This window comes from Anoplophora glabripennis, unplaced genomic scaffold (genome assembly GCF_000390285.2).
Source record: "Anoplophora glabripennis isolate ALB-LARVAE unplaced genomic scaffold, Agla_2.0 scaffold9, whole genome shotgun sequence".
Lineage (NCBI taxonomy): Eukaryota > Metazoa > Arthropoda > Insecta > Coleoptera > Cerambycidae > Anoplophora > Anoplophora glabripennis.
Window position 1 is genome coordinate 806,888 of NW_019416258.1, and position 25,772 is coordinate 832,659.

Here is a 25,772-nt window from a genome sequence, read left to right on the forward strand (position 1 = left end):
CCCGCGCTAGCCTAAGGGCCACCTTAGCAAAGCGCATCCCAGGCTGCATAGCCGCACTACCCTACCCAACCATACCACACATAAACATGACACTACCCCCGGGGTTTACACAGACGAGCCGGCGAAGCAAGAAGAGCGCCAGAAGAAAGGGCCCTAGCCGGCGGGGCCCAGCCAGGACAAAAGGAGGTCCCACAAAGCGCCTACACCGGCCGCATTTGCGGTCGGGGTAGACGACGGATGGGGTTCACCTACGAAGGCTGTCCAGGCCTACACGAAATGAGGCAGGATAAAGAGGGATAATCCCCCTCGATCCCAAATCATTGAGGCCAATTTCTAGCCATGGAATATTGGCGCGCGCGTGCGGCCAGTTAAAACATAACCAACATAACCTGAAAAACGCACAAATGAGTCAAACGACTTATTATTGTTAAAAGTTTTAAACAGCTACGATCGTTGGTATAGATAAAATATCGTCCGTTTTAAATATGAATAACGAAATAGGATTGAAACTGTCGAATACTAAAACAAGGTACAGTTTCTTCAGCAAAGCCCAACACTTTCTCTAAAATAGGTGAATATTCCTCTTCATCGTCTTCAAAGAACATTTCAACTCCAATTTGAATAATGTGCAACTTTATTAAATCCATTACAGTACTACATATAAAAAGCAATAATAATTACAATTTTTAGGTTGTTTTTTTGTTTTTACCCGCTACCGTTCGATTAGGTTCAAGAGACCCAAACACTCTAATTACTACATACTTCATCTTGCTCTGTGCCCGCTCTGCTCGCTCTGCTTCTATAGAACTCGAACGCACCCAATGTGAAACGGAAACATTTGCCAAAAATATTTAAACTGTCAATTGTCAAAATTATTTATATTCAATTTTGATAAAAGCTGGATTTGTATATCTATGGGATAATAAATTATTTGATTTGATGATTCACTTAATGCTTAATCGCTTAATTATCATTTAACCATAAAATTATGGTTGCATTTTGCCCTTTTTGTTCAAATATATTATTCGTCGAAGAAAGTAGTGAAGGCCAACTTCAGTTCACGTGCAATGTTTGTCCAGTATTTTTTCCCGTAAAAAGACTAATATCATATAGGAATTATTACAAATTGAAGGTTAGTATTACATTAAATAAACTAATGAATCTCAAGTGAGTAATCTTTATCTTTTTAGGAAATTGACGACGTGTTAGGTGGAGAAGAAGCTTGGAAAAACGTAGATTCAACTGAAGAACGATGCCCAAAATGTGGTCATGAAAGAGCTTATTTTATGCAGTTACAAACAAGATCAGCTGATGAGCCTATGACAACATTTTACCGTTGCTGTAACTCCGAGTGCAACCATAACTGGCGTGATTAAATTGTTTAAATGGTCTTGTTCAGAAATATAGTGTTTTTAGCTTCTAAAATTAATTTATCTAACTTAGCGAATGCAGTTCCTTCTATGGCTACACACATTCCCATCTTAAATTCAGCAGCAGAAGAAATAGCCATAGAATATTTGAAATCTGGTTCTGTTATAGCTGTACCTACGGACACTGTTTACGGATTAGCATGTGATGCAACTAATACATCAGCGATAAATAATTTGTACGCTATTAAATGTAGAAATGAAAATAAACCCTTGGCTATTTGCCTTGGTGAAACAAATGACGTTAAAATTTGGGCGAAAGTGCAACAACTTCCACCTAATCTTCTTGAAGCTTTGCTCCCTGGTCCTGTGACATTAATTTTACATTGTGCAAATAACAATTTGGATAAATCATTGAGTTTCAGGGAAAAAGTGGGTATTAGAATACCAGATTATCCTTTTATAAGACATTTAGCTTGTGGGTTAGGGAAACCTCTAGCTCTTACTAGTGCTAATTTGAGTAACGAACCTAGTGCTGTTGAAGTTGCAGAGTTTAGTTCAATTTGGGGTAAAATTCCTGCTATATTTGATGGCGGAAAATTAGGAACAGATCACAGTGCTTCTACTGTTGTTGATTTGTCAGAACCAGGATTATATATTATTGTACGTGAAGGAGCAGCACATGAAGAAACGACAAACATTTTAAAAAAGTTTGGCCTAAAAAACAAATATTAACCATCATAATGAATAAGTTGTTAAAAAGTGTACGTTCAGTTACTAACAAAAAAGACGATTTAATAAAACAGTCTATAACCTCTCAGTTATCTAACAATGTTAAAGAAATACAATATGCAGGTGTTGAAGAAAACAAAACTAATAAAACAATTAATGTTTATGAAGCAGCCAATGCATTGTGTACTACAATTGAAGCTATGTTACTTCATGGACTTAAAGATTCTTTAACGCATCGTTTTAAACGAGCCATTGCAGATGTTGAAGAAAGACCTGAACCAAGTTTTTGGCCCCCGTTACTAGTCATTTCCCATCGACAAATTGTCGATCAAGTAAGTACAGTATAATTTTTTAGTAATTTTTATCAAAATTAAGTTGAGGTTATGTATACTATAAAGTAACGTAAGTAACTATAACGTAAGTAAGTATCATTGTTCTGTGTTTTGTTTAACTTAAGATCTTTAAACACAAATGTTAATAGGCCTGATGCGTATCTTAAAAACTGCAAAAAATGGTTACAAGCAGTGATGTTGATAAAACTAAAAGTGACTGTAAAGACTGGCAAGAAAGAGTTTAACATGTTGACTGCGAGATAATCTCAATGTACTTTGTCCGTGACTGCGATACATATCTTCAGGGATATGCAACAAAACTTCTTCTGTGTGCGGTACATATCCCTGGGGATATGTAATTTTTTTTACATTTGACCCTATGGAATTAAAAATAACACAATTATTGCTATAAACTTGCATGTATCTGTAACTATATATCCTGGGATATTAACGTTTTCATTCGCAAAGAGTTTTGAAAATAAAATAATAGAAAAATCATTATTTCTAAAAACTACAGATTCTGCAACTTCCACAAGATACAGTAAAAATGTGATTATTGAGATTCACATATTTTTTATAATGAGTACATACCCCCGAGGTATATACCGCAGTCAACGTGTTAAGTAGTAACACCACTGTAAAATGCTAAAATAAAACATTTCTTTCCAATTTTTTTTTAATGGAAGGGAAAGTAAGAGGATAATAATATTCATGGATATTATTAACCATGTCTTTAAGTGTAAAAAATATATATAAATAGTACAAAATGGCGAAGCTGGAACCATTCTAGTGAGACATGATGAATTTGAGACGTTCTGCGGCATGCTGTGTAACTGCTGCAAATTTGAATATGGGAAAAAACAAATAATTTTCTTTTAATCTATGTGAGCATGGTAGGGGATTTTGAAAACAATTTTTGTATGACTAAGGAGCATTTGAATTTGTCAATAAATAATGTTAAACTCAACTTAACGAAAATCCTATACGTACTTCTCTTCAGAATGTTATTTTAAAGTTCGTCAAAATTTGGTGTCAATACAATGAAAATTGTTGGAATTATACTGCGTGCCGTTTCAAAAAATCCTGTTTCATGAAAAAGGCCTTTAAAGTTTTGTGATATACGCTATACTAACATATTTCATTTGAAAATGCTTCTAATTGAACAAAAACTCTTTCTAACGACATATGTTAGTAGTATTCGTGAAGTTGGGAATCAAAAGGTAAGTCATTTGATACCTATAGAACTTCTTTGCCTTTATTCTAGAAGGTTCAAAACATTTTTTAAATCAATAAAAAAATAGATTTTCTGAACATTATATAGTGGCGTTACCCCTTAAATTTAGGTTTCCATTCTAGGTGAATTAGTTTAAAATATTTTAAGTTATGACGAATTGTAATGAGTACTAAAATATCACAAAAATTATTCTAAAACAAATTGTTTATATATACTGCAATAAATCATTTTTAAGAAGTGTATTATACTATAAAAATGCATAGAAACCGAATTCTAATGGGTATTCCACCTTTCAGTTTTCCACCCGCCTTGAGGTGACAAATGAAATACAATGAAAAATAGTTAAGCTTTTAGTTCTTCCCGGGAAAAGGATACAAATTTTATTTCGCCAATCAATAATCACTTTTTAAGCAAAAAAAATGTTGCACATACACAATCTCTTGAATTGTAAATAATGAATGAATAACAGGAAACTGACTAAAAATTTGCGGTGCCACTAACGATACGCAACAGGCTATATTTGCTAAAGGAAGAAGAAAAAATAAGAATAAATTTTTTTCAGATAACAAATCTTTCTCAAATAACAACTGAAGTGGGTCAATGTAGGGCTTGGATTAGGTTAGCATTAAATGATTGCCTTCTGTCTTCTTACTTAATGACAATGCGTCAAGATTCGTCTGCTTTAAAATCCTTTTATCGAATTGATGCCTATGTACGCGATGGAGAACTGTTAGAGGTCGCTCAGCGACTTATCGAAGGAGTAGAAGCATTCAAAACATTCACATTACCATGCAATTCAAGTCTTTTAAATACTTGGCCATTACCAAGTTTGTTCTTAGCAGGAATATGGGCGTCTACATTGAAGGCTTGTCCGGTGGCACCTTGTGACGATGTAGCTCAATCTATTGATGATTCGTCTGTACCTCCATCTATTCCCGAGACTAGTTCAGAAACAGCATCATTAAGTTCAGCCATGTCTTTTACTTCTCAAAGTTCAGGTCTGAGGCAAATTGTTGCATTAACAGAAGATGAAGTCTTAAAGATAATTTTAGCGAAAGACAAAGAACTGGGACGAAATAACAATTCACAGTCAATGGATGAGTTGAAAACATCGAGTAGCTCAGAACAGGAAAAAAGTAGTGAAGTAGAAGGTGTTAGCTATAATGTAGGAAATTCTCTGAATCGTGCAACAGGTTGGTCGTTTGATGAAAACCAGGAAGAGCTTAGTGATAGTAATGAAGACATTTCGAATGAGAAAAATGGAAATCAACCAAAGTCTATGGATACCAGTTATAATGCTTTGATCGAAAGTTATAACATGCTTAGCGTTATCAAAACTCCCGATTTTAGAGAAGTGTGGCAAAAATATGAAGAAGAACGTAAAGGTGATACTAGTCCTGAGGATAAATCAATTGTAAGTAAGAATGTAAGTAATTAAATAAGTGAAAATATTTTAAAATGCTATTTGTAGGATGAAGTAACGGAAAACAGAGGAATTATTTCTAATGTACTTTTGACAAGAACTGAATCAACTTCTTTGGCAGCACAAATTGGTCAAATTGCTAGGGAAAAGGGGTTGGATATACAAAATTACGAGTGTGTAGATTGCAAGCAACATTTAGGTATTACACAAAAGCCAAAGTAAGTACATATATTTATTTTTCTTCAAAACTATAATAACATTTGAAATTAAGTCTGTTCTTAAGAAGTTTATGGTAACATGCTCAAAATTATTATTCTGTTTGATACAATTTAATGATTGATAATACTATTTTTACTGCACAATTGTGTTTTGTTTTGGTGTGGCACGATGCATGCTGAAAATCTAACTCGATACACAAAAATGTTTTAGCATTTGTGCTTTCACCGGAGACTACTTTTGCGACTTATGTATGAGTACCGAACATGTGTCAATCCCTGCAAGAATTATTCATAACTGGGATTTCAAAACATATCCGATTTCACAAAAAGGACTGAATTATTTGGATGAAATAAAGGATCACCCTACAATAGATTTTAAAGTAAGCCTGCATTGATTTTGTCTGAAAAGTCTGTAAATATTGAATATTTTTAGGTACTTAATCCATATGTATACAGTGTGGTTGAAGAAATGGCACAATTACAAATACTTCGCAATCAGTTAAATTTCTTGCGTGCATACTTATACACATGTCGTGAACCGGTTATTGAGCAATTACAGAGGAAAATGTGGCCTAGAGAATATATGTACGAACATATCCATCAATATTCAGTATCGGTCAGTATAGATATAGATTTGTTCTCTCTGAAATTACAAATTTTTTTGTATTGCTTTATAGGATTTGTCAGAAATAACAAATGGATCTTTAGCGAAGCAGTTAGAAGAAGTTGTACAGTTCGGAAAAGATCACGTATCTAGTTGTTGGTTGTGCAGTCAAAAAGGCTTTGTATGTGAAGTTTGCAACAAACCTAAGGCACTGTTTCCATTTGATGTGGATAACGTGTACCGTTGTGACGTTTGCAATGCTGTATATCACAAAAATTGCCTTAACTCTTCAAAACCATGCCCTAAATGTGAAAGAAAGAAGAAGAGGGAGGAGCTACCCCTTCTTGGTGCTATTGGCATTGAATAATGGTTCCATCATGTAAATAATTTTTTTATTACAATTTCTTTTTAGCTTATTCCATATGTTAATTTGTTATTGGTAATTATGGCTGTTGTGCTTTCTGAAATAGATTTTTTATTCATCATGCTGATGAACATGTTTTTTATCCCGCTCAATTATTTATTACTTTTATTATTATTATGCTCTACTATAACAGTCTCTTTGTTGATGGCACAGTTTATTATTAGGTCTGTTGATATCAACAACGAAGCAGCACTCTAAATGTATAACAAACCATTTTAAACCTGTGGACAAAGTTGTTGCCCTATACAGGGTGACTCAAATTAAATGAGAACAAAAAAAACATTGCAAATTTTATGATATTTATCAAAATGACATATTTCGATGGAACATTCTATACCGTGTGTAACTTTAAGTGGGGGTCAGTTTTTTAGGGGTAATGGTAAGTTTCCCAGAATACTATCGTGAAATATTCTAAAATCAAATAGTCGAGATATTAATTTTTTAAATTACACTCAAATTGTTGTCTATACTGGCGGTAGGCAGCTTCCAAACTCATTTGCTGTCACTGTTGCCTGTTATCTTTTTAAACCAACTGTGTGAAACTGAGTGGCGTAACATTAAAGAAATTTTTTGAACATTTAAAAAATCAATGATAAATAATTTTTGCATGATTTATTAAATATTTACTAATATGTGAATAGGCATACATTACTAATTGTATGTAGCATTGATATATACTTTAAAACAATTGCTTTTGCTGTTTTGTAAGATGTACATAATAAAAAGTAAATGGAAATACTTAATAATCTCGCAGTTTTAAAAAACTTTGTAAAAATAAATTACTATTTCTTTTAAACACGTCAAGTTTGTGAATATTAGTTTTACTGACCTCTGACATTGACCAGGCATAGGTGAAGTTCATAATATCAATCCATCTAATGTGATATGACAGCAGAAAACAATAACTTCATTTTATTACATTTATTTAATTTTCAGTTTATCAGTTTATTGTAGGTAATTGTATGACTTTTTACATTTAATTTTTACTGGAGTCGAAATAGTTTAATTTCATAACAAAGCTTAAGGTATTAGTGAAGTGTCTTGTATAGTGACAGTGTATAACCATGTGAAGTTATTTATTTCAGTGTTTAGTGATGATATGGTATATTTATGTTTTCATTTTAAATTTCTGTGATCTTATAAAAAAAACATCTATGAGAATCAAGAAAGGCGATACTTTGCAACCATGCATGCTGTTGCTCCCAACAGACTCTTTTAGTGTGACATCACATATTTAGGCAACACACAACAAATTGTAAGATTTAAATAAAATAAAAATTTAATATTAGCCGTGTTATTACTAATGCTCATGCTTGAAAAGAATAGCCTCAGACGCAGGTGAGCTCTTGTTGATATGTTATCGTTGTCATCATTTTCTCTTGTTTTGTTTAATCTTGGCATTTTCTAGTTCTACTAAGTATTGTAATTGTTTTTTTTTTGGTGTTATACTGTATCAGTGTGTTTATCGAGTATTTTTTTCTTCAAGTGGTTTATTATGGACGTACTCTTAACCATAACCAAACTTTCCTTGAATGATATCCTGTTGCGAGGCTACTTCGCTTACATGAAATTATCTTTAATGCACATTTTTTTGGCAAGCATATAAGGTCAAAAATCGATCTAGTAAAAATATTGAGAAATTCTGCATGACAATGTGCACTATGGGGTTGCCTATTATTTGGCGCATGTGGCGTCACTACTTAAAAGGTCTATTGGGTATGCGTATGGAAATTACAAAAAAATTATAAAAGAAAATTCAGATTTTGTGATGCAATTTGAGAAAACTTGTTTCTAAAGATCAAAGATAACCTCTATATAAATATGACTCCCATTCGTAGACACACCCTATATATTGTCACATTTATAATTTTTTAGGATTGTAATGATTTTTAATTTTTTGTGTAACAGAATACAATACCAATCACTACTTTTGAAACAGCCTGTATAGGACAATAATTTTGTTGGGATTAGAATACAGGCATGTAATATAGATATTTCTCACTTATTTTTCCACATTATTAAACAAATCCTGCTCAATTTGTTTGGTTTTTGATCTATGATCCTATTGGGTTTTATATCTTGGTCTCATTTGCATTCTGTTAGTTTGTTTTTCCATGACTGCCTATACTCTATAATCCCAATGAAAATGAGCACCACATACAATAATTAAGAAATACAGTAAAGTGAAAAGTGTTTTGTGTTCTTAGTACAATTCAATTATTTGATAAAAATTCCCACTTTATTTCTAAAACACTTTATTTAGTCAGTTAATTAAATACAAATATACATATATAAGGTACAAAAGTCAAAAAAAAAACAATACATATTTATGACTAAAATTAAAATGGAATGTTATAAAGTGAAGTCAGAATTTCGATATCTTAATTCTTCTATCAAAATGGGCAGTTACAGTCAACAATTTGGACCCTATGAACAAGGTTATGTCAATAAAAGTGTTAAAATAGAAAACAGATGTGGTTAAAAACAAATAAATGCATATAAATGTAACCTCAGGAACACTTTCAAATTTTGTTTCCAATGATCTTACTTATTAAACTAGCTACCGTGTCATCACTGGTACTTTTTTGACACAATATGAAACGCATAGTATGAATATAGATGTTTATAAGATGGACAAATCTACGTATAGATTCACACGATTCAGGGATGTTGCTACTTTATAACAAATTAACAAAACACACTTATAATAAATAATAAAGTTAACAATCAGTATTTCTATCTATTTAGTTGTATCGGTTAAGGCACGATGACTACTCCTAATCGGTAAAGGGGATGACGGAGTTTTCGGACTTCCAGATTTCGTCTTTTTCAATTTGTTCCCTGGAACTTTTTGATGGTTACGTTTGTGAGCATAGAGAAGTACTCCGATATGTCTGTGTCCTGCCTCCATTGCAATCTTTAATGCTGTACTTCCATCCTGCAAGACACGGTAAGTGAATTTTACTTTAATAATTATATAGTTATGGTTTTCTTATATTGATAATCGAATACAACAGAAAAATGTTTGAAAAAGTTGGAATTTGAAAATTTCTTATTACAATCGCTTACATAATTCCTAGTTACATAAATAAAAAGTATTTAACGTACCACATCAGTTAAGTTTGAGTCACAGTCCGGATGGGTAAGGAAGTGTTTGACTATTTCGATGTGACCATGTTCTGCAGCACACATGAGAGCAGTACTGCCATCTTCATCCTGAATATTTATGTCTGCACCTGCTTCTAGCAGCATCTTGACCATGTCTAGTCGGCCATGGCTCACTGCTAACATCAAGGCCGTCTGTCCATGCTGAAAAATAAGCAAAACAAATTAAAATACAACACTTATGTGAAATTACAATATTTTAATTGATTTAAATTTTCTTACCTGTTTGGCACGTACGTTAACATCGGCCAATTGGAAAAGTCTTCTAACAACGTTTGCGTGTGTTTGTGACCTTACTTCAGCTAGAGATACTAACATGACACTTGTATATCCAGCTTTGTTCGGTTTATTGATATCACAAACTTTTGAATCCAATAAAATAGACACAACATCAAAGTTACCATGTGATACAGCATAGTGCATAGCAGTGTTACCGCTTGAATCACTCATATTTACAATGTACTCTATGAGTAGGCTTGACATGTCTTCAAAAGCATCCAGATAATCTTCTACATCTAATGGATTTGCTGTTATCAGACTTGATACTTTAAACCATTCTTGTTGGACAATGTTGATAGCACTGTGGTTTTTGAGATTCTTTAAAGGACTTTTTTGCAATGAGTCATTGAGAACTTTCAGGGCACCCTGCATTTCTTTACTTGGCACCGCCCTAAAATCAAATTTGAATTAAAAAATTTTATTTGCTTCTTTTCATGTACGTACTTTTTCCTGTTCTGACTTTGTTGCGCAACCGAGGAGAATAAAGTAGATTCAGATGTGGGCAGTGTAGATTCCTGGATATGGACTTTGGATATGGAGGTTGTGTTAGCACCATTCTGAGAAAGTGATGGTGAACTTGATATTTCGCCTAATTTGAAATTTTGCTTCACTTTTTCTAGTGGGCTGGTCTCCCCGCTTAAGGCTTTAGGGGATAAATCTAATCCTGACAATCTAAAAATAGTTTAATGTTATTAATAACACAGTCATATAAAATATATAAAAATATTTAAATTATATGTTGGAATTTAAAAAATAATAAAGTATAGAATGAAGAGGTATTAATAATGTATTACCTTGTTAAAAGAATATGCTGATGCATATATGAGCAATGAGCATTTTGTGTATTTTTTTCCATAGAGGAAAGCACGAAAGCCAAATTAATTCATAGTAAAATAATAGCCAGTAAATAAATGCGTTAACCTATGGCAACGCGCAGATTGTTTGGATACTTTCGACGACAGGACCGACCTTATCCATTTTCAAGAACAATTAGATTGAAGTCATGTTTTGATTTACATTACTTTATGTATGTTAGAAAGTTTTTCACATAATACGTAAATATTTTAATTTTTTTAAAACACTGAATTTATAGTTACACTTAATAAATTTCAATACAAACTTTACAAAAAAGAAACTACATTCGTGAAAAGTTGTAGAAGATTTATACCGTTTATTTAAAATATATAAAGCAATATTTGTGCAAATAAAGTAGAATCGCCTAATGTTTCGATTTGAACTAAATAATTTAAAACCATAAAAAAATCAAGTCAGGTCCTGCGCGAGAAAAATCAATACTTTGTACTACCGACGGAGCATGCGCCAACTCGTTAATTGATTTACGTCAGGTAATTTGCTTAAAGCGGTTCTTTATTATATTAAAGGAGTATGATTTCTTAAATCCGCAAAAAGAAGCCTTACATTATCATCTTTCATAATGCGATTAGATACACAGAAGTTTGGTTAATCCAGAGTTTTGGATTTTATTTAAAATTATGCAATTCTGATTCTGATGGCTTGTTATACAGCGTATTATTACATATATTAATTTAAATTTGATCTAGTTATATTCGAAATTTACATATTTCTTTATGTAACAACGAAACGGATATCAACATGGGCGTTCGCAGAAAATTAGCAGGGGAGGCACGAGTAAATAAAGGTCATAAGAATTATTAAAAATTACTCAATTTTTTTGATTTGGTACCAAAAAAATTTCCCAGGCGCAAGCCATTTTCTGACTTAATGACATATTTGTATTAGGTGCAAAATATTTAGTTCTTTTTATAAATTTAAGAGATATATTTTAATATTGTTTTACTTTAATTGAAATATAAATTTCATCTTTCCATTGGCGCCGAAATCGTGAGGCTCCGCTTTGCAAGTAGTACATGTGTGGTTATTAATAGAAAAGTATGAAAACGGTGTATATATGGGTGGGAAAGAGTCTGTATGGAGGGCTCAATTGTTGGTGCACCCACGAAGTCGGCGCCACTGTATCATATTTCATAAATATTAAAAATATATATTTACCCTGTAGTTGGTGAAATAGATATTTTCTCTGTAGAGGACGAATAAATCTTCGTGTAAGTATCTTGCCTCCTAAACTTTCTGTTTTCTACAGGTGTCGTCGGTATTTGCGGTCTAGGAATCCTAGATGGCGTCGGACTACCCCCCTCTTTTTTTACAGAGTCCTTAACCTCATCTTTTTCCTTTTCACATTTCACGCAGACCATCGCCAACTCCGATATGGTGTTGCAACCTACATCACTAAAACTAGGTTTAATTTCCCTTGCCTCGCAAGACACGTGACGTTTTGCCATAATCAGATCTAGCGTGTCGGTGATCTTGGAAACTGATCGGTTTTCATACTGTGTGTTTTTCTCCGACACTTTTAACTCGTGTTGGCAAGCTTTAGTAGACATTTTAACCCTAACATCAGACTGACAGGCTCTGCTAACATTATTTGGTTCATACTGCATACCAATAGTTCGAGTTCTTGTAGTCAGATTCAACCTATCGTCTCCTAAGTTGAAAGACTTGCTTCTAGATGACAAGGAAGCAAGTGATATTGGAGAAGTGTGGGTGTCTTCATTTGTTTCAGGGCCCACTGCCACAGATCTCTTAAATGCGTTGCATTTTTCGCATATAATGTCATCTATTGTGTCATCTCCACAACCTACTGAGTAGCATTCAACGTATTTTTGTGCAGAAAAGTCTGACACCCTTGGCACAGCTAACGTGGATACGTGGTTCATGCTTTTCTTCAATTCTACAGTCTGAGAAGAACAGTTCATTTTTGGTGGCTGTTGCCTCTCTATCTTTAACTGAATTCCTACATCTCTTGTTTCAACACCTCCAAAGGTTTGAGTTATTTTATCAAAAGTCAGTTTCTTACTAGAATAAGTATTCATCAGATTCTGACTATTCAAAAATTTTACTTTTTCTTGTAACCATTTGTCAGCAAACTCGTTTTCTAGTGTAGCAGTTGAGACACTTTTTGTGTTAGGGTTTTGATGACCCACCCCGATATTTCTTGTGAGAACGCCACACATAACCCCAAAGTCTTTCCTTGGGGGTGGGGGAGGAGGTTCTTTCTTTACAAGGCTGTCTAGACTGTCAACGTGTGTGAAAGATTGCGATCTTTGGCGGTTGTACTGGGGTAGAAGGTAATTTGTATTAACTTTGTTTAGTCTTGCGGTTTCTTCGGTTTTTAAACGCGTTACCAAGCGTTTATTTTCTTCTTTTAATGTAGATAACTGTTCCTAGTTGAAAAAACGTCGATCATCAAAAATAGGAAAAATTTATTAAAAGCGGAAGTGATATTTCACATTTATTATTGCTTATTTCTTGAAAATCAAACTACACATATTAATAAAGGCTCGATTTGTGATTTTTGTGAAGCAGCATAAGTGTTATTTTTTTTTCATTTGGAAAATGATTCGCGAATTTTTAATTTATATTGTAGTAACAAATTCTGCATTTTGAAGATATATGAGGTCTTAAATGAACGCACTGTATAATATAAATGATTTTTCTGTTTAAATAGATTAGAGAAAATATTGATCAAATTTACGTATTTTTGTAGGCCAGCTTTGTATGAGTTCTGTGGGTTCTATTTCCGCGAGATATTTTTTATTAACCATTCCTCCACACTTTTTAATATTTTTGCAACTGTTTTACCTCGACCTTTCACCTTTGTAGTATGTGACATGCAATCTAATAATAGGCCTAGTTCCCCCCATATGCACTATATTTACAATTATCTCTTCGAGTCTAGTTATTTTCATACGGGTACCAAGTTTAATTTTATCGTGTAATTGTATGCGTAGCTATGTAAGTACAAACATTTTACACAAATAAAATCATTTATGGTATAAAGGAACGGTTATAAAAATGCTTAATTTTTAATGCAAAATTTACAAATATAAGTAAATGAATTTTTGTATAAAACACTCGCCGACGAATACTAAGTACATAAAAATATATAGTGAGAAGTTAATTTAAATTGCATTTTTAAAATACAATTTACACTTTAGGCAATTTGTGTCATTCGATATGTTTTTTATCTTTAAAATAACCTATCTACTCGCTGCGGGAAATGTTTAATACATTTATAATAGTTTTATAATTAATTTTAAACAGTAGAAAGTTATTTGCACGCTTAAATAACGTCATTATTCATACATTTAACAAATTATTATCATTATCACATTAGTACAATCTTACTATTACGTTTGAACGACGTTTTTTTTTCTACAAACCAAATAAAAGATATGTACATCAAAAATAAACTGCGTGTCTTTGACAGTTTACACTTTTCCTTTGTAGAGTAACAATTTTAGTATTAGCGGAAACAGGAAATGTATTACAGATGCAGGCGACACATCGTTACAGTACAAAAGGTGACAATACCACAATACGTACGATGATGGGATAAGCCATTGGATCACCCAGTTAAATAAATCATTGGAAGAATATTTGATTATTTCTATAGTTACGAAATTCATTTTTGTGTTTTTAGAATATGGAAATACATATTTGTTTATTGTCTCAACACTTTTCCACGCATTTATGTACTTAAATAAAGAGCCAACATTTTTTTGTAAATAAATAAGATATTTTAATTTTGGTTAATAAAACATTGAATACGCAACATCCTGTGTATTTAAAAATATCTTACCTTTAGCTCCGGCAACAGTCTGACTTGTTCTTCTAAAAGTCTAGTCCGTTCCAGACTTAGTGCCATTTGTTCCCTGATATTTTGAAGTGCCGTAGGACTAAGGAAGCAAGACTCGATGCTTGCAGTGTCAAAATCATTTCTGCTAGTCCCATCCTGGGCGGTGGGAAGCACCGTCATACTAGACCCAGACGTGGAAGACATGGACGAAACCGAAGGCACCCTTCGTATGTTGTCTGCACATAGCAAAATATCATGACTGCACACTCGATGTCTAACACAGCAGTAATCATTTAAATCGACGTCGATAACTTTGTCAATAAGTATGATTAAGCGTTTAGTGAGGGCAACGCACATCCACACGAAAAAACAAAACAAGCGCGACAGGGCTACGTTCTCCATTAAATTTTCAACCCGCACCTGTTGCGTTTTTCATCTGTTGAATTACAATAACAATAGCGGTTAGGAAAGTATTAAACAACTCGGCCCGTTTGGCGCAGACGCGACCGTATGCAAGAGTGAACAATGTTTAGCTCTGTTGAGCACCATTTGAATTGAAAGTCTTGGTTCGCCGAGGCACAATGAAGAAGTTTACGTGTATTGGGAATTTACTGTACCTGTCTCTCGCATTATCGATTAGGGTAAACGGGACATTAATAGCTTCCCGGAAGAAGGCACTCAATGTTATCAGCAGGAATATTTAATGTAACTAGTTTCATTATCTTATTTTAACACTGAAAATTTTGACGAGCCAACTATACAGAACGTATAAAATTATATGACATTAAAATAGGAACGTTTTAATTACCTTCTTGAATACCGTGGAAAAAGGAATTTGTAAATACCAATACCAATAAGAGTTTAGATAAGTTTCTGAAATATACCAGGTCAATTTAAGAGTTCGCAGCCTGATAATGAACTTGACCTGAGGAGGTCATTGGCGCCGGATCAACGAGGTTCTGGATGCTCAGCGATTTTACTGTAACGTTGCAGAAAATATTTTATTTATCTTCGGTTATTTTTAATTTTATGATATTTAAGCATTGAGCACCTCTGTTTTGAAAGTTCGGTATAATCCCTCAGGTATCTCTTTAACACTTTTAATTTCCGTCTTTCGTGAACCAAATTCGCAGGATCGAGAGTTTCAATACTACAAAGGGGTGTTGGAAAAAATATACCTTTTTCGTAAAATACAAGAAGGTGTACGTTTATACAGGGTGTTTAAGAAATAAGTGCAAGGGGAGTGATCATACTCGTACAAATAATGGTATTTTGACACTTTCGAAAACGCAATATTAAGAACCTCAAAGTTATATATTTTTAATTAATATTTTGCTATAACAAACTTGATATTGAAGATAATTAAAAAATCTTACAAAACGATTCCAAGTCGACAACATTGTAGTTAAATAGGTACATTTTAACTTTTTCCTCGGATACAGTTCACGTTATGAACTTGCATCAAGAATAACATTTATTAATGGTCTTAAAAAATAGTTTGATTTTTTAAAAATTGTAAATAAAAAAATTGTGACCAATTTTTTATTAATTGTATGCCTTCAGGGCTTTACAGCGTTTATGAGTTTAATTTTTGTAGGTGCAATTTGTTCCCAATAGTGTGTTTCAAATTTAAAAACTAACGTATAACTGAAAAAAAATCGTAGCAAAATATTAATAAAAAAATAACTTTGAGGTTACGTAACTTCATTAATATTGAGTTTTCGAAAATGTTCGGTAGGAAATTATACCATTATTGATAAGACTTGAATCACCCCCTAATTTTTTCCCCAGAAATCTATACATGTTTGAGAATTAATATTTCTAAATTTTATATCTTACTAAAATGAGTATTAAAAGTAGACTCATCAAACATTGTAATCTTGGAAAAACGTTCAATTCAAATTCAACGTCTAGGGGTGTTAAATTTAAAATAAATGTCATTGGCAAAAACAATAACAATATAATCATAAACCTGTTTTTCAATTGTTTTTTTGTTTACTAATAATCATCAGCCGGTTTTTTTTCTCTTCAACGGTGTCGATTAACTGGAAACGCCCTGTATGCAGGTAAACGGTATTTTCCGCTTACTGGATGTCTTTGTCGAGTGTTGTACCTGTATAAACGACTTTATGTGACACATAAGTGTTGCATCTTCTTCAGACAAGTAATAACCCAGGCCAAAAATAGACGTTCGGCGCGTCGGTCGCGATGGTCACTTTAAGCACCAGCTGTAAACGTCGAGAGAAGAAAAATTTAAATTTACTAACCTGAAACGGCGGTAACATCTGGAAGATTGTTCGATAATTTGTTTTTAGATCTTTGCAAAGTGCGCTCGAAGTCGGAAATTGCATCTGCGAAACTGTCCGTTGAAAAGGGAAAATTTGGAGGCGGTTGTTTGGTTTCAAGATTAGGTGAAGACTGTTCTTGAATAGGCTGAAAAAAAAAACCCGTACAGTACGTTAATATGACAGTTCGTTTTTACTTACCTTATAACTTTGTTCTAAAGCCGCTAGGACAGGTGGTGTGAGCCCCAAAAGTACTTCCATAGACTGTCTTTGTCTCCTCCTGTCTTTCCTTCTTTTGATCGACCCTGTACGATTATCGGCTTCATGTCCGATCGACTCGCAGTACTGCACGAAGTCGAGGTCAATGTGGTACCCATAGGGGCAACAGTTGCATTCATACCAGCTATAACCTGAAATAAGGAAAACTAGTTAATATAAGTAATATAAGTTCCGTCGGCCTCTTCAATTCCCAGATCTTAATTTAGAAAATGTAGTGGAGAAATTTAACATAAATTCTGCCCCAGTTCGGTCAGGTTTTTTTTTAAAATGCAAAATTTACTGTACATAATTTTGCCTAAAATCAAATATCTCAGTAGGCAGCCCCCCTGATTTTTTGCGGTCTGTATGCGCCACTGTTTTTTATTTGAAAAATTTTACAGCGCTATAACTATTATATTAGGTGTGTCTCAATTAATAATAATTCCCTCTCAATGAAGTCATTTCTTCCTTGAAACATTAAATATAGAATTCAAAGCTATTATTAAAACATACTTTAGTGTTCAATCTAGAAGCAGTTTTGTCGGTTTCTTAATTTTCATTTTAAATAAAATAATATCAGGTTAAATAATAGAATTACTTGTTTCCTTCGCGTCCATCACATGAGTTTAAAGTTTAATTAGCTAGTTACATTTAATATAAGTACTTACATAATTTACAAATGAATTGTATACACACTATAGAAAATTTAACGCGTACTAGGTACTCCATTTGTAATACATATTTAGAGTTAGTATATTCAAGGCCAGTGTCAATATTTTGTAAAAAGTAAAGGTGTTAATTTGATTCCTTTGGCAATCTGAGAAATCGTAATTCTGCAATGATGCAGAAATACGTTTCATCATCAGAGGTTCTGGTAGAAAAATGTGGACATTCATGCTAATTGTTATGTTAATTAGATTATGTAAATCACTTGTTTACTCGCAGAGCATCAATGTTCTATAAATAATTTTTATGATAATTTTTATCATAAACAAAATAATTTGGTATGATTTTGAGGAATTATAAAGAATTTTAGAAAGATAGTAACAAACATGGGCAACTTTTGGTATGAATATTTTAAAAACAGATTTGAAATAAATCACTTTAATGTAGAAACTACACCCCACAATTTAAGAAATCTCTACTGTGTTTATACGATGTTCTTGACGGCATAGCTAAGAAAATTTTTAGTTCGAGACAATGTCGAGGGCAGTACACACATTCGTACTACTCTTGCCGCATTAATATTTATATCTATTGTCTTTTATGGATAATAATCATTTGACCCTTGCAAAATAAAAAGACTACGCCCATGGCATTGTTAGATATCCCATGTGGGCGATCGTACAATCATTAGAAAGTATGCACAGGCAAAACTGAATTAGAGTTATAGGAATAATAAATAAAAATATATTGCCGCTTCAGTAAACTTTTTCACAACCAAGAAAGGAACATTTATTTATTAATGAATGATATACATATGGTCGGATGTCCAAAATAGTAAGACAGTGAAAGTTGTTTTAACCATAAGGTAGACGCATCTAATGGGTATAACATTTACATAAGGGGGTATGGGGATTTCAACAATTTATTTCTAACTAAGAATTTTTAGTATTTCGTACACAATAAAAAGCGATTAAAAGCTAACTACTAACTTATTTTTTTATGTATTTCAAGGTTAAATAATTTTATATAATTTCGGTTATAATTTATTATGCTTTTTTAAATATTATTAGTTGTTTATTTAAGTACCAGGACCAGTAACTTGCTTCTCGTCTATTCAAGTTTGTAAATCGGCGATATACTACATTCACATTGATTTTTTTATACTACTCATGTCGAGTCATATAAATAAAATTCTACTCACCATTTTCGTTCCTGTTGTTTACAGTCGAGCCATAGCCAGCGTAAGACATATTCTGCCTCTCTTAAGAATTTTAAGCCACTGTAACAAGACACGCATATTTCAGTTCACAAAACTGCATAGTTACATATTTAACAAACTCAAACATGTACATATTGGGGAGAAAACAATGTCGCACTAGGTAATCTTTTCTATGGGTTATCTTGGTAAGGATCAGTTTTATTAAGTGGAGAGGTAGATAAGATAAAAATAAAAGTGTATATGTATATTACATGTTGTAAATATACCTAGTAGTATTTTAGCGTTTTACACGATATTGCAAAAGAATTCATTTTAGAAAATAAACGTGTTTCGAATCTTTTAGGCAAATTTAGTTTCAGCATTTCGACACAGTACAATTTTTTTAACCAGGCCAGTCTTACAACACTGCCTGGTCAGTGGCGTATATAGATCTCAAAAAGCGCCAGAATTTTGTACGAGATCAAATAAATGAACAGGATATTCTGTGAAGTTCATTTATTTGATCTGATACAAAATTCTGGCGCAGCGGATTTATATTTACGCATCTTTTCTATCTCTAAAAATGACAATTATGGGTGAAGTGGAAACATACTGTACATACCATACCAAATTTTATCCGAACTAACACAACCTTTCCAATCTCACGGAAGTTAATTTCAAAAATTGACAAATTATTCACTAAAAACCGACAATAAAGGTTCAGTAACTCGAGTTCTAAATTGTAATGGCGTTCTGACCACATGGAAGCTTAAAATAATTCATCTCCTGCAATTAGTGCTTTAAGAAAGCTTCTTGAAGTGACACAGGAATTAACAGACAACGAAAGGAGTAATTTTTCATATTTTGCCGGAACACATGTAAGTCGTTAACCCAGGCGCTATTTTTAAAGTTAATGAACGGTTGTATTTTTTCTCTATTTCCCCACAGTATATCTAAATTTAAATAGATACAAATCTGTGAAACGCCGACACAGTGGAAATATTATTAAAAAGTTCTAATAGCCTCCTTAAGACTGCCAAAGTGACGTCTAAATTCTGCAAATAAACTTAAATTGAACGCACAAAATGTTTCACTTTGCAGTAACAAAAGATGTTCGCAAGAGTAATCTTTCGCGAATTAAGTCCCATTTCATTTCAATTTACATTAAAATAATTATTTGAACTACCTGCAAAGAAAATTAGTGGTGGGTATTTAAAAATGGCGTATGAAGTTTGTTCAATACAGGCGCTTCTATTGTTTTACTCATCCTATTGAGGGGTTGCTAGATAACCCTCATGTTCCCCAGTTTTACAATGCATAACGTGTACGGAGGAAAAGTCAGTTCAAATATTTACAAAAATGTGTTCTGGTTCTCACCGGGCACACTGAGAGATATGAATGTTTTATGAAGATATATTTATTTGAAATTTACAGAAAGTGCAGGATTACGCGCAAAAAAGTTTCTCAAATCAGAATGATTATTTATACAGGGTGTCCCAGAATAACGTGTACAACGGAACAGATTCGTGGACTCAGAATAGGCAAATCTAGGCTAATTCACCTATATCCGAAATCGCTTAGTTTGGCCGCTAGATGGCCTCAAAGTTGGTGAAAATTGTTTGACTTTTGTAAATAATTCGAATACCTATTAATAGATTTTGATTATTTTTGGGGTGTGAACATTTGCTTTCAATCTACACATTTTGGTGTTATACAGAGTTTTTAAGCCTACAACTCCTACAAAATTGATGTATGGTGATAATATGTGTTCATAACTGTTTCCTCTTTCGGGCAATAATGATAACTATTTTTTATCTGATAGGTGATACAATTTGGAAGTTTTTGGGCCTCTTGTAGAATTTTGATTAAACGAGCGGTTTGGGCATAAAAAATATTTTTTAATGTTTACATTAACACACTGATATTATAACACTGAAGAAGAGTTGTGGAGGCATATCCTAATTGCCATAAATGTTTTAAAAAATTGCCCTAAAGAACTGCAAAGGGTGACTTTTAACTTCACTGAATTAACCTTTGTTGTAGAAAAACTTTGTTGGTGGTCATTTTGAACAGTTTTTATAGTTGTACTAAATTTAATAACATCTACTTTGTTACTTTCATTTCCAGCATTTTTTAATTGTATTTGATTATTTTTACTAATTATCTCAATAAAATTAGGCATGTTGTAATTCCACACCCCAAAAATAATTAAAATCGCCATCTAGCGGCCAAACGAAGCGATTTCAGATATAGGTGAATTAGCCTAAATCTGCCTATTTTGAGTCCACGAATCTGTGGTCTTCCGTTGTACACGTTATTCTGGGACACCCTGTATATACGTAATAAAATATATTCTTGATACTCATATACCATAATATTAAACTAACAATAAGTATAATAAAAGAAAACGTTTTTCGTGTATGTGATATCAATAGAGATTGCTCTTTGGATCATTTTATATTAAAACCGAGGATATAAAATTACTGGTCTTCAAGACTTCAAATCAAGGTCTTGAAATATTAAAAATGTATCACATTATTTAAATGCCTCTGAACATGTTTGATGTTTCTAAGAATTGTCCTCTACGTTATTCGAAAATAGAGCAACTACTTAAATCTAAAACAACTAAAATTATTAAACTGTAATTCCTGTACATTTTTTGCTAACCAAATAGTTTTAGAGACATTTTGTTCTTATTCACCTGTGTGATTAGCTTATTTATATTAAATATAACTCGAAAATTATTCATTTTGAATGTTTTTTTTTAACTTTAACACCCTGGAAAACCATGCCCAAGGACAATCTTGTGACGTCGTGAAATGGAGAAAACACACTGTATATAGAACTTTAAACTTTAAACAAATTATGAATGTAATAAGAAAGAGTGATACATAAAATTGTATCTATTACCGGTAACTTTCCTTAGAAAAGTGTTCACGTTAATTTGCGCAATTAAAATGTTCATAATTTAATAATAAATAGGTATCTATTAGCAATATCGTGAAGCTACTTTAAACTGTACTACTTCAAATATTTATCAAACATTTTGTCGCCCGACAAAGCATTTTATGTGTAGATATTAAAATGGTTTCACTATTAATACATAGTTATTAACCTCATTAAGCTCGAACCAATTAGTGATGACAATTGTTGTCAATACTAACAATTTTTAGGCCACTACTGTAGGCAAGTCAGAGTTTATTTGTGTTTAGATAATCAATAATTTTAATTTTGTCATGTCTAGTAGGCTGAATATTTGTAAACAAATGGCATCCGCAATTTATAAGATCCAAGGCAAATGTGATAAATACATACACACTACACACGCACATGTATGCCAATTATTATTTTGAATTACAACTGTGTTACTGAGACATTTTTCGTTTAATAGCTTGAAAAATGTCAATATTTATTTAGAGGACATCAAAGTTAAAAATGCTTATGTACCTCCCATGCTTCTGCATTCAACAGGTGTTCACAGTATTTATTTGGAACGCATAGAATTTAAATGAAATTGTATTAGAGATGTAGGTATGAATTTTGAGTTACTCGATACTGTCTTTGTTCGGTTGTAGTTGCTTATTGTTTAATTCAGAATAACACAAGGAAACTAAATTTAAATAGCACCAGGTAGGTACATATTAATATTATGTCATCGGTCATCGCTAAAAATAGTATTCTAAACAGGTAAGTAAACGAAACAAAATACATTTAGAACAGCAAACATTTAAGGAACTAAAGTAAGAGATGCCTATGTTTCTAAACTAATATAGTTCAATCAAAACGCCTACCAAATTCCTGAGAAGCACTCAAAAATCGAAAAAAAACGGGCAAACCACAGTGGTTCTCCTCCAAGCTTCCCACTTTTTAACTCGTTGCATGTCAATACACGATTTTCGACTATGATCACTACACGTTTAATAGAAGAAAATGGTAAATTGTTACATTTTAGTCGGTTTCGAGTACTACGAAGTGTCAAGTGTTTCGCGACTATCCCAACTTAGTGGTTACGGACAACTTCACTATGGACAACGAACTTTGAGAGGAGCCGATCTGCGCATGTGTGTAATCTCCACAGGTGATTTTTAAGATCTTTTGGCTCCGGCTCGGAATGGTCCAGGTATGGATGCTGAAATGTTGAAAAGCTGAGTGCTTATCTAGCGAACATTTGAATAGGAGAGTGCATTCCTGTGTTGCGTCATGCCATGCAATAATTATAGTAGTTAATTTTAATATTCAAATGTTTAGTGGTATTTTATACTCTACCTCTACTGTATCCATTATATTTTATTTTGTTTATATTCTAAAACGAGTACTGAAAATGAAAACTAATAACACTATCTTAATTTAACTAAGAAAGAAAATATGTAAAAAGCTGTATTTTTTATTTACGTGTACTCACTTGTTTTTTCTTTAATAACGATTAAATATTAGTAGAGTATATTTGGTTTTAAAAATATATTGTATTACCTATTTTATTCAATGTTTGTGCCATCTATCGTTCTAAAAGTATAACTGAAGTTTCAGGAATTGGAACCTGGAAGCATAAAGTGGCACCTAGTGATGATATGTTTAATTCAGTGCTACTGCTTTAAGTTTCTGTGTGAAGTTCGATAGTCTGTTGTGTAGATGTCGCTGGGCACCTATAATGTAACGTTTAAAATAAGCCAATTACGTTAGTATGTTAAATACAATAAATTGTTTTTGTACGTTGAAGTAGTTTTTAATTTTATATATAAACGATATTGAGCAAGCGATGGTAATTACAATAATTATAAATACAACAATTTTATTAATTGTGTCAAACGTTGGTATTAATTCTCAATACAGCATTGCAAAAATAGTGCCATATATTTATTTATATACGCTAATACGCTATTAAATAAATTGTTGTTAAAGCACATGTAATTTGCATAAAGTTAACGAATAGACAATTTAAATATTGTTTATCTCTTATAATATCACTTTAAAACGTAATTTTTTTAAACTTTTTTTCGTCGATTACAATATATAATTTATAGTTAACAGCCAAAATATCTCGGAAATTACGTAAGCCAATTTGGAATTATCCAATTCTTCTGTATCGAATAAACATAAATAATTTTGAAGGTCAAGGCCTGACTGTCACCAAATCTTAATTTCACTTTCGTAAAAACTAATGAAGACGGTGCTAAAATAAGACGCCATTCCACTTAAGCATCCTAAATGGAACCGTACACGTCTACAAACTAATTTCCTTTAATTACCCTAAACGATAAAATAAAAAAAATTTATAATTATTTGTGCTATATATATCATTACAGTACTTTTTGCAATAGATCTTCTGAATTACATTAAATATGAAATTACTTTTCTCAGTGTATCTTTGAAACAGTCAAATCATATTTGAGATCTCTGCTATGTTTAATAGTAGGTAATAAAAGTGGTTCAGTTTATGTGTACAGAGTGTTTTCCGACGAACTGTACAATAATTTGCACTAAAAGTTATTTTGACTGTAGTTTTTAACCATTTGTAAAAATTAACTTTTCACTGAAACCTATGAAGTTGGTATTTCGAGACGTTCTTGTGTAACACTGAAAAAGTTCACCCTGTACATTTTTTTAATCTATAGTGTATTGAAAGTATATCAACCATTGATAAAAAACATGCAATTTTTTGTCACACTTGTCTTTTGAAATAACAATCAAATTCTGGTAAATATATTATATTTTAATCACCTTCCGAATATTCTATTTATTTGCCTGTTTGTAAAATATGTTGAATTTTTAAAATGGTGTATGTGATAAATGGAAAAATATATAGGATGGATGTCCACAAAAAAATGCGAATGTACATTATTACTAAGTTTTAACAATTTTTTTTAGTGTACCTTTTTCAAATTCTTTCACCAATCGTCGGCCCTTTTAGCTAAGAGCGGCAAGGGAATATATTGAAAAAGAAATTGGCATAAATGAGAGCCATACCATAATTACATAAAAAGAATTCGCAATTACACGCAAGAAAAGCATCGTTGCAAAAACTACGCAACGCATCCATTTTTGTTCTGGTGAGCAATAAAACCTTCACGATGGAATGCCCGCGGTTTGCTATTCATTCTATATATCCTATATAAGCGAAAATATGCCATAGTTGCTGAAACTGACAACCGATTTCGTGCCGTCTTTTTTTTTCAGCGATTACAGGGCGACCCACTAAATAATATTGTTTTGTTAGTAAATCAATATTTCAAAATATGTCGTGTGACTTGTGAGTGGTCGCTGTAGAAGATCATGGAAAGGTATGTTGTATTTGCAAATAAATTAAGATATTTGAAAATACAAAAAATAAAACGTTCAGTTTCGTTTAAGTGAGATGTAGTCTTACCAAAAGTGTGTAAAGGGGGTTTCACATGAGTGAAAAAGAGTACTTTGTAAAGTGGGTTTCACATGAATGAAAAAGGGTACTTAACACACGAGTTGCATACAGTCAAGATTTGATATTTTATATAAGCGAAAATATGCTTTAATTGCTGAAACTGACAACCGCTTTTTTGCCGTTTTCATTTTTGCGTTTATCATCATGGAAAGTAATAGTGTACTTATGAAAAAATATAAAATATTTGAAAATATATAATGGAGTTGTTATAAGCGATATGTATTTTTACCAACGTATGCAACAAGTGTGTAAAGTATGTTTCACATGAGTGGAAAAAGGTACTTAACACACGAATTGTATACGGTATAATTTCTTTCCTATCCAAATATTTACAAGTACAGTAAAATAAAAGATTTTTTCTTTTAAGCTTGATGTAGGTTTACGAAAATAACTAACCTTTTATGCAACAAGTGTGTAAAGTACACTTTTTTCACGAATGGGTTTCACATGAGTAAAAGAAGGTACTTAACACACGAGTTACCGCACAGATTTTT

At 32.5% G+C, this 25,772-nt stretch overlaps 4 protein-coding genes across 6 annotated transcripts; 3 read left to right on the forward strand and 1 right to left on the reverse strand.

Moving 5' to 3' along the window:
• Window positions 1–871: 871 nt before the first annotated feature.
• Window positions 872–1,395, forward strand: LOC108909231 (DNA-directed RNA polymerase III subunit RPC10). The gene is made up of 2 exons (XM_018713494.1): window positions 872–1,132; window positions 1,191–1,395. The coding sequence occupies exons 1-2, from the start codon at window positions 989–991 to the stop codon at window positions 1,374–1,376; spliced, it is 330 nt and encodes a 109-aa protein (XP_018569010.1). The 5' UTR covers window positions 872–988; the 3' UTR covers window positions 1,377–1,395.
• On the forward strand, window positions 1,380–2,112 carry LOC108909220 (yrdC domain-containing protein, mitochondrial). Its single transcript, XM_018713483.1, has one exon. It carries the CDS (start codon window positions 1,386–1,388, stop codon window positions 2,100–2,102), a length of 717 nt encoding a protein of 238 aa, XP_018568999.1. The 5' UTR covers window positions 1,380–1,385; the 3' UTR covers window positions 2,103–2,112.
• LOC108909204 (sorting nexin-29) lies at window positions 2,029–9,173 on the forward strand. Of its 2 annotated transcripts, XM_018713472.1 has the most exons (7): window positions 2,029–2,431; window positions 4,228–5,079; window positions 5,137–5,306; window positions 5,518–5,686; window positions 5,740–5,922; window positions 5,984–6,289; window positions 9,083–9,173. In XM_018713472.1, exons 1-6 carry the CDS (start codon window positions 2,111–2,113, stop codon window positions 6,275–6,277), a joined length of 1,989 nt encoding a protein of 662 aa, XP_018568988.1. In that variant the 5' UTR covers window positions 2,029–2,110; the 3' UTR covers window positions 6,278–6,289; window positions 9,083–9,173. The 2 variants fall into 2 exon arrangements, with proteins under 2 accessions (XP_018568988.1, XP_018568979.1); XM_018713463.1 differs by lacking the exon at window positions 9,083–9,173 and having other exon boundaries at window positions 5,984–6,395.
• On the reverse strand, window positions 8,603–22,850 carry LOC108909192 (KN motif and ankyrin repeat domain-containing protein 1). Of its 2 annotated transcripts, XM_018713441.1 has the most exons (10): window positions 22,655–22,850; window positions 18,867–18,944; window positions 16,943–17,151; window positions 16,724–16,889; window positions 14,460–14,692; window positions 11,810–13,041; window positions 10,223–10,450; window positions 9,722–10,169; window positions 9,443–9,643; window positions 8,603–9,272 (listed from the first exon to the last, which is right to left on the reverse strand). In XM_018713441.1, exons 2-10 carry the CDS (start codon window positions 18,913–18,915, stop codon window positions 9,075–9,077), a joined length of 2,964 nt encoding a protein of 987 aa, XP_018568957.1. In that variant the 5' UTR covers window positions 18,916–18,944; window positions 22,655–22,850; the 3' UTR covers window positions 8,603–9,074. The 2 variants fall into 2 exon arrangements, with proteins under 2 accessions (XP_018568957.1, XP_018568966.1); XM_018713450.2 differs by lacking the exon at window positions 22,655–22,850 and having other exon boundaries at window positions 18,867–18,996.
• Window positions 22,851–25,772: the final 2,922 nt, after the last annotated feature.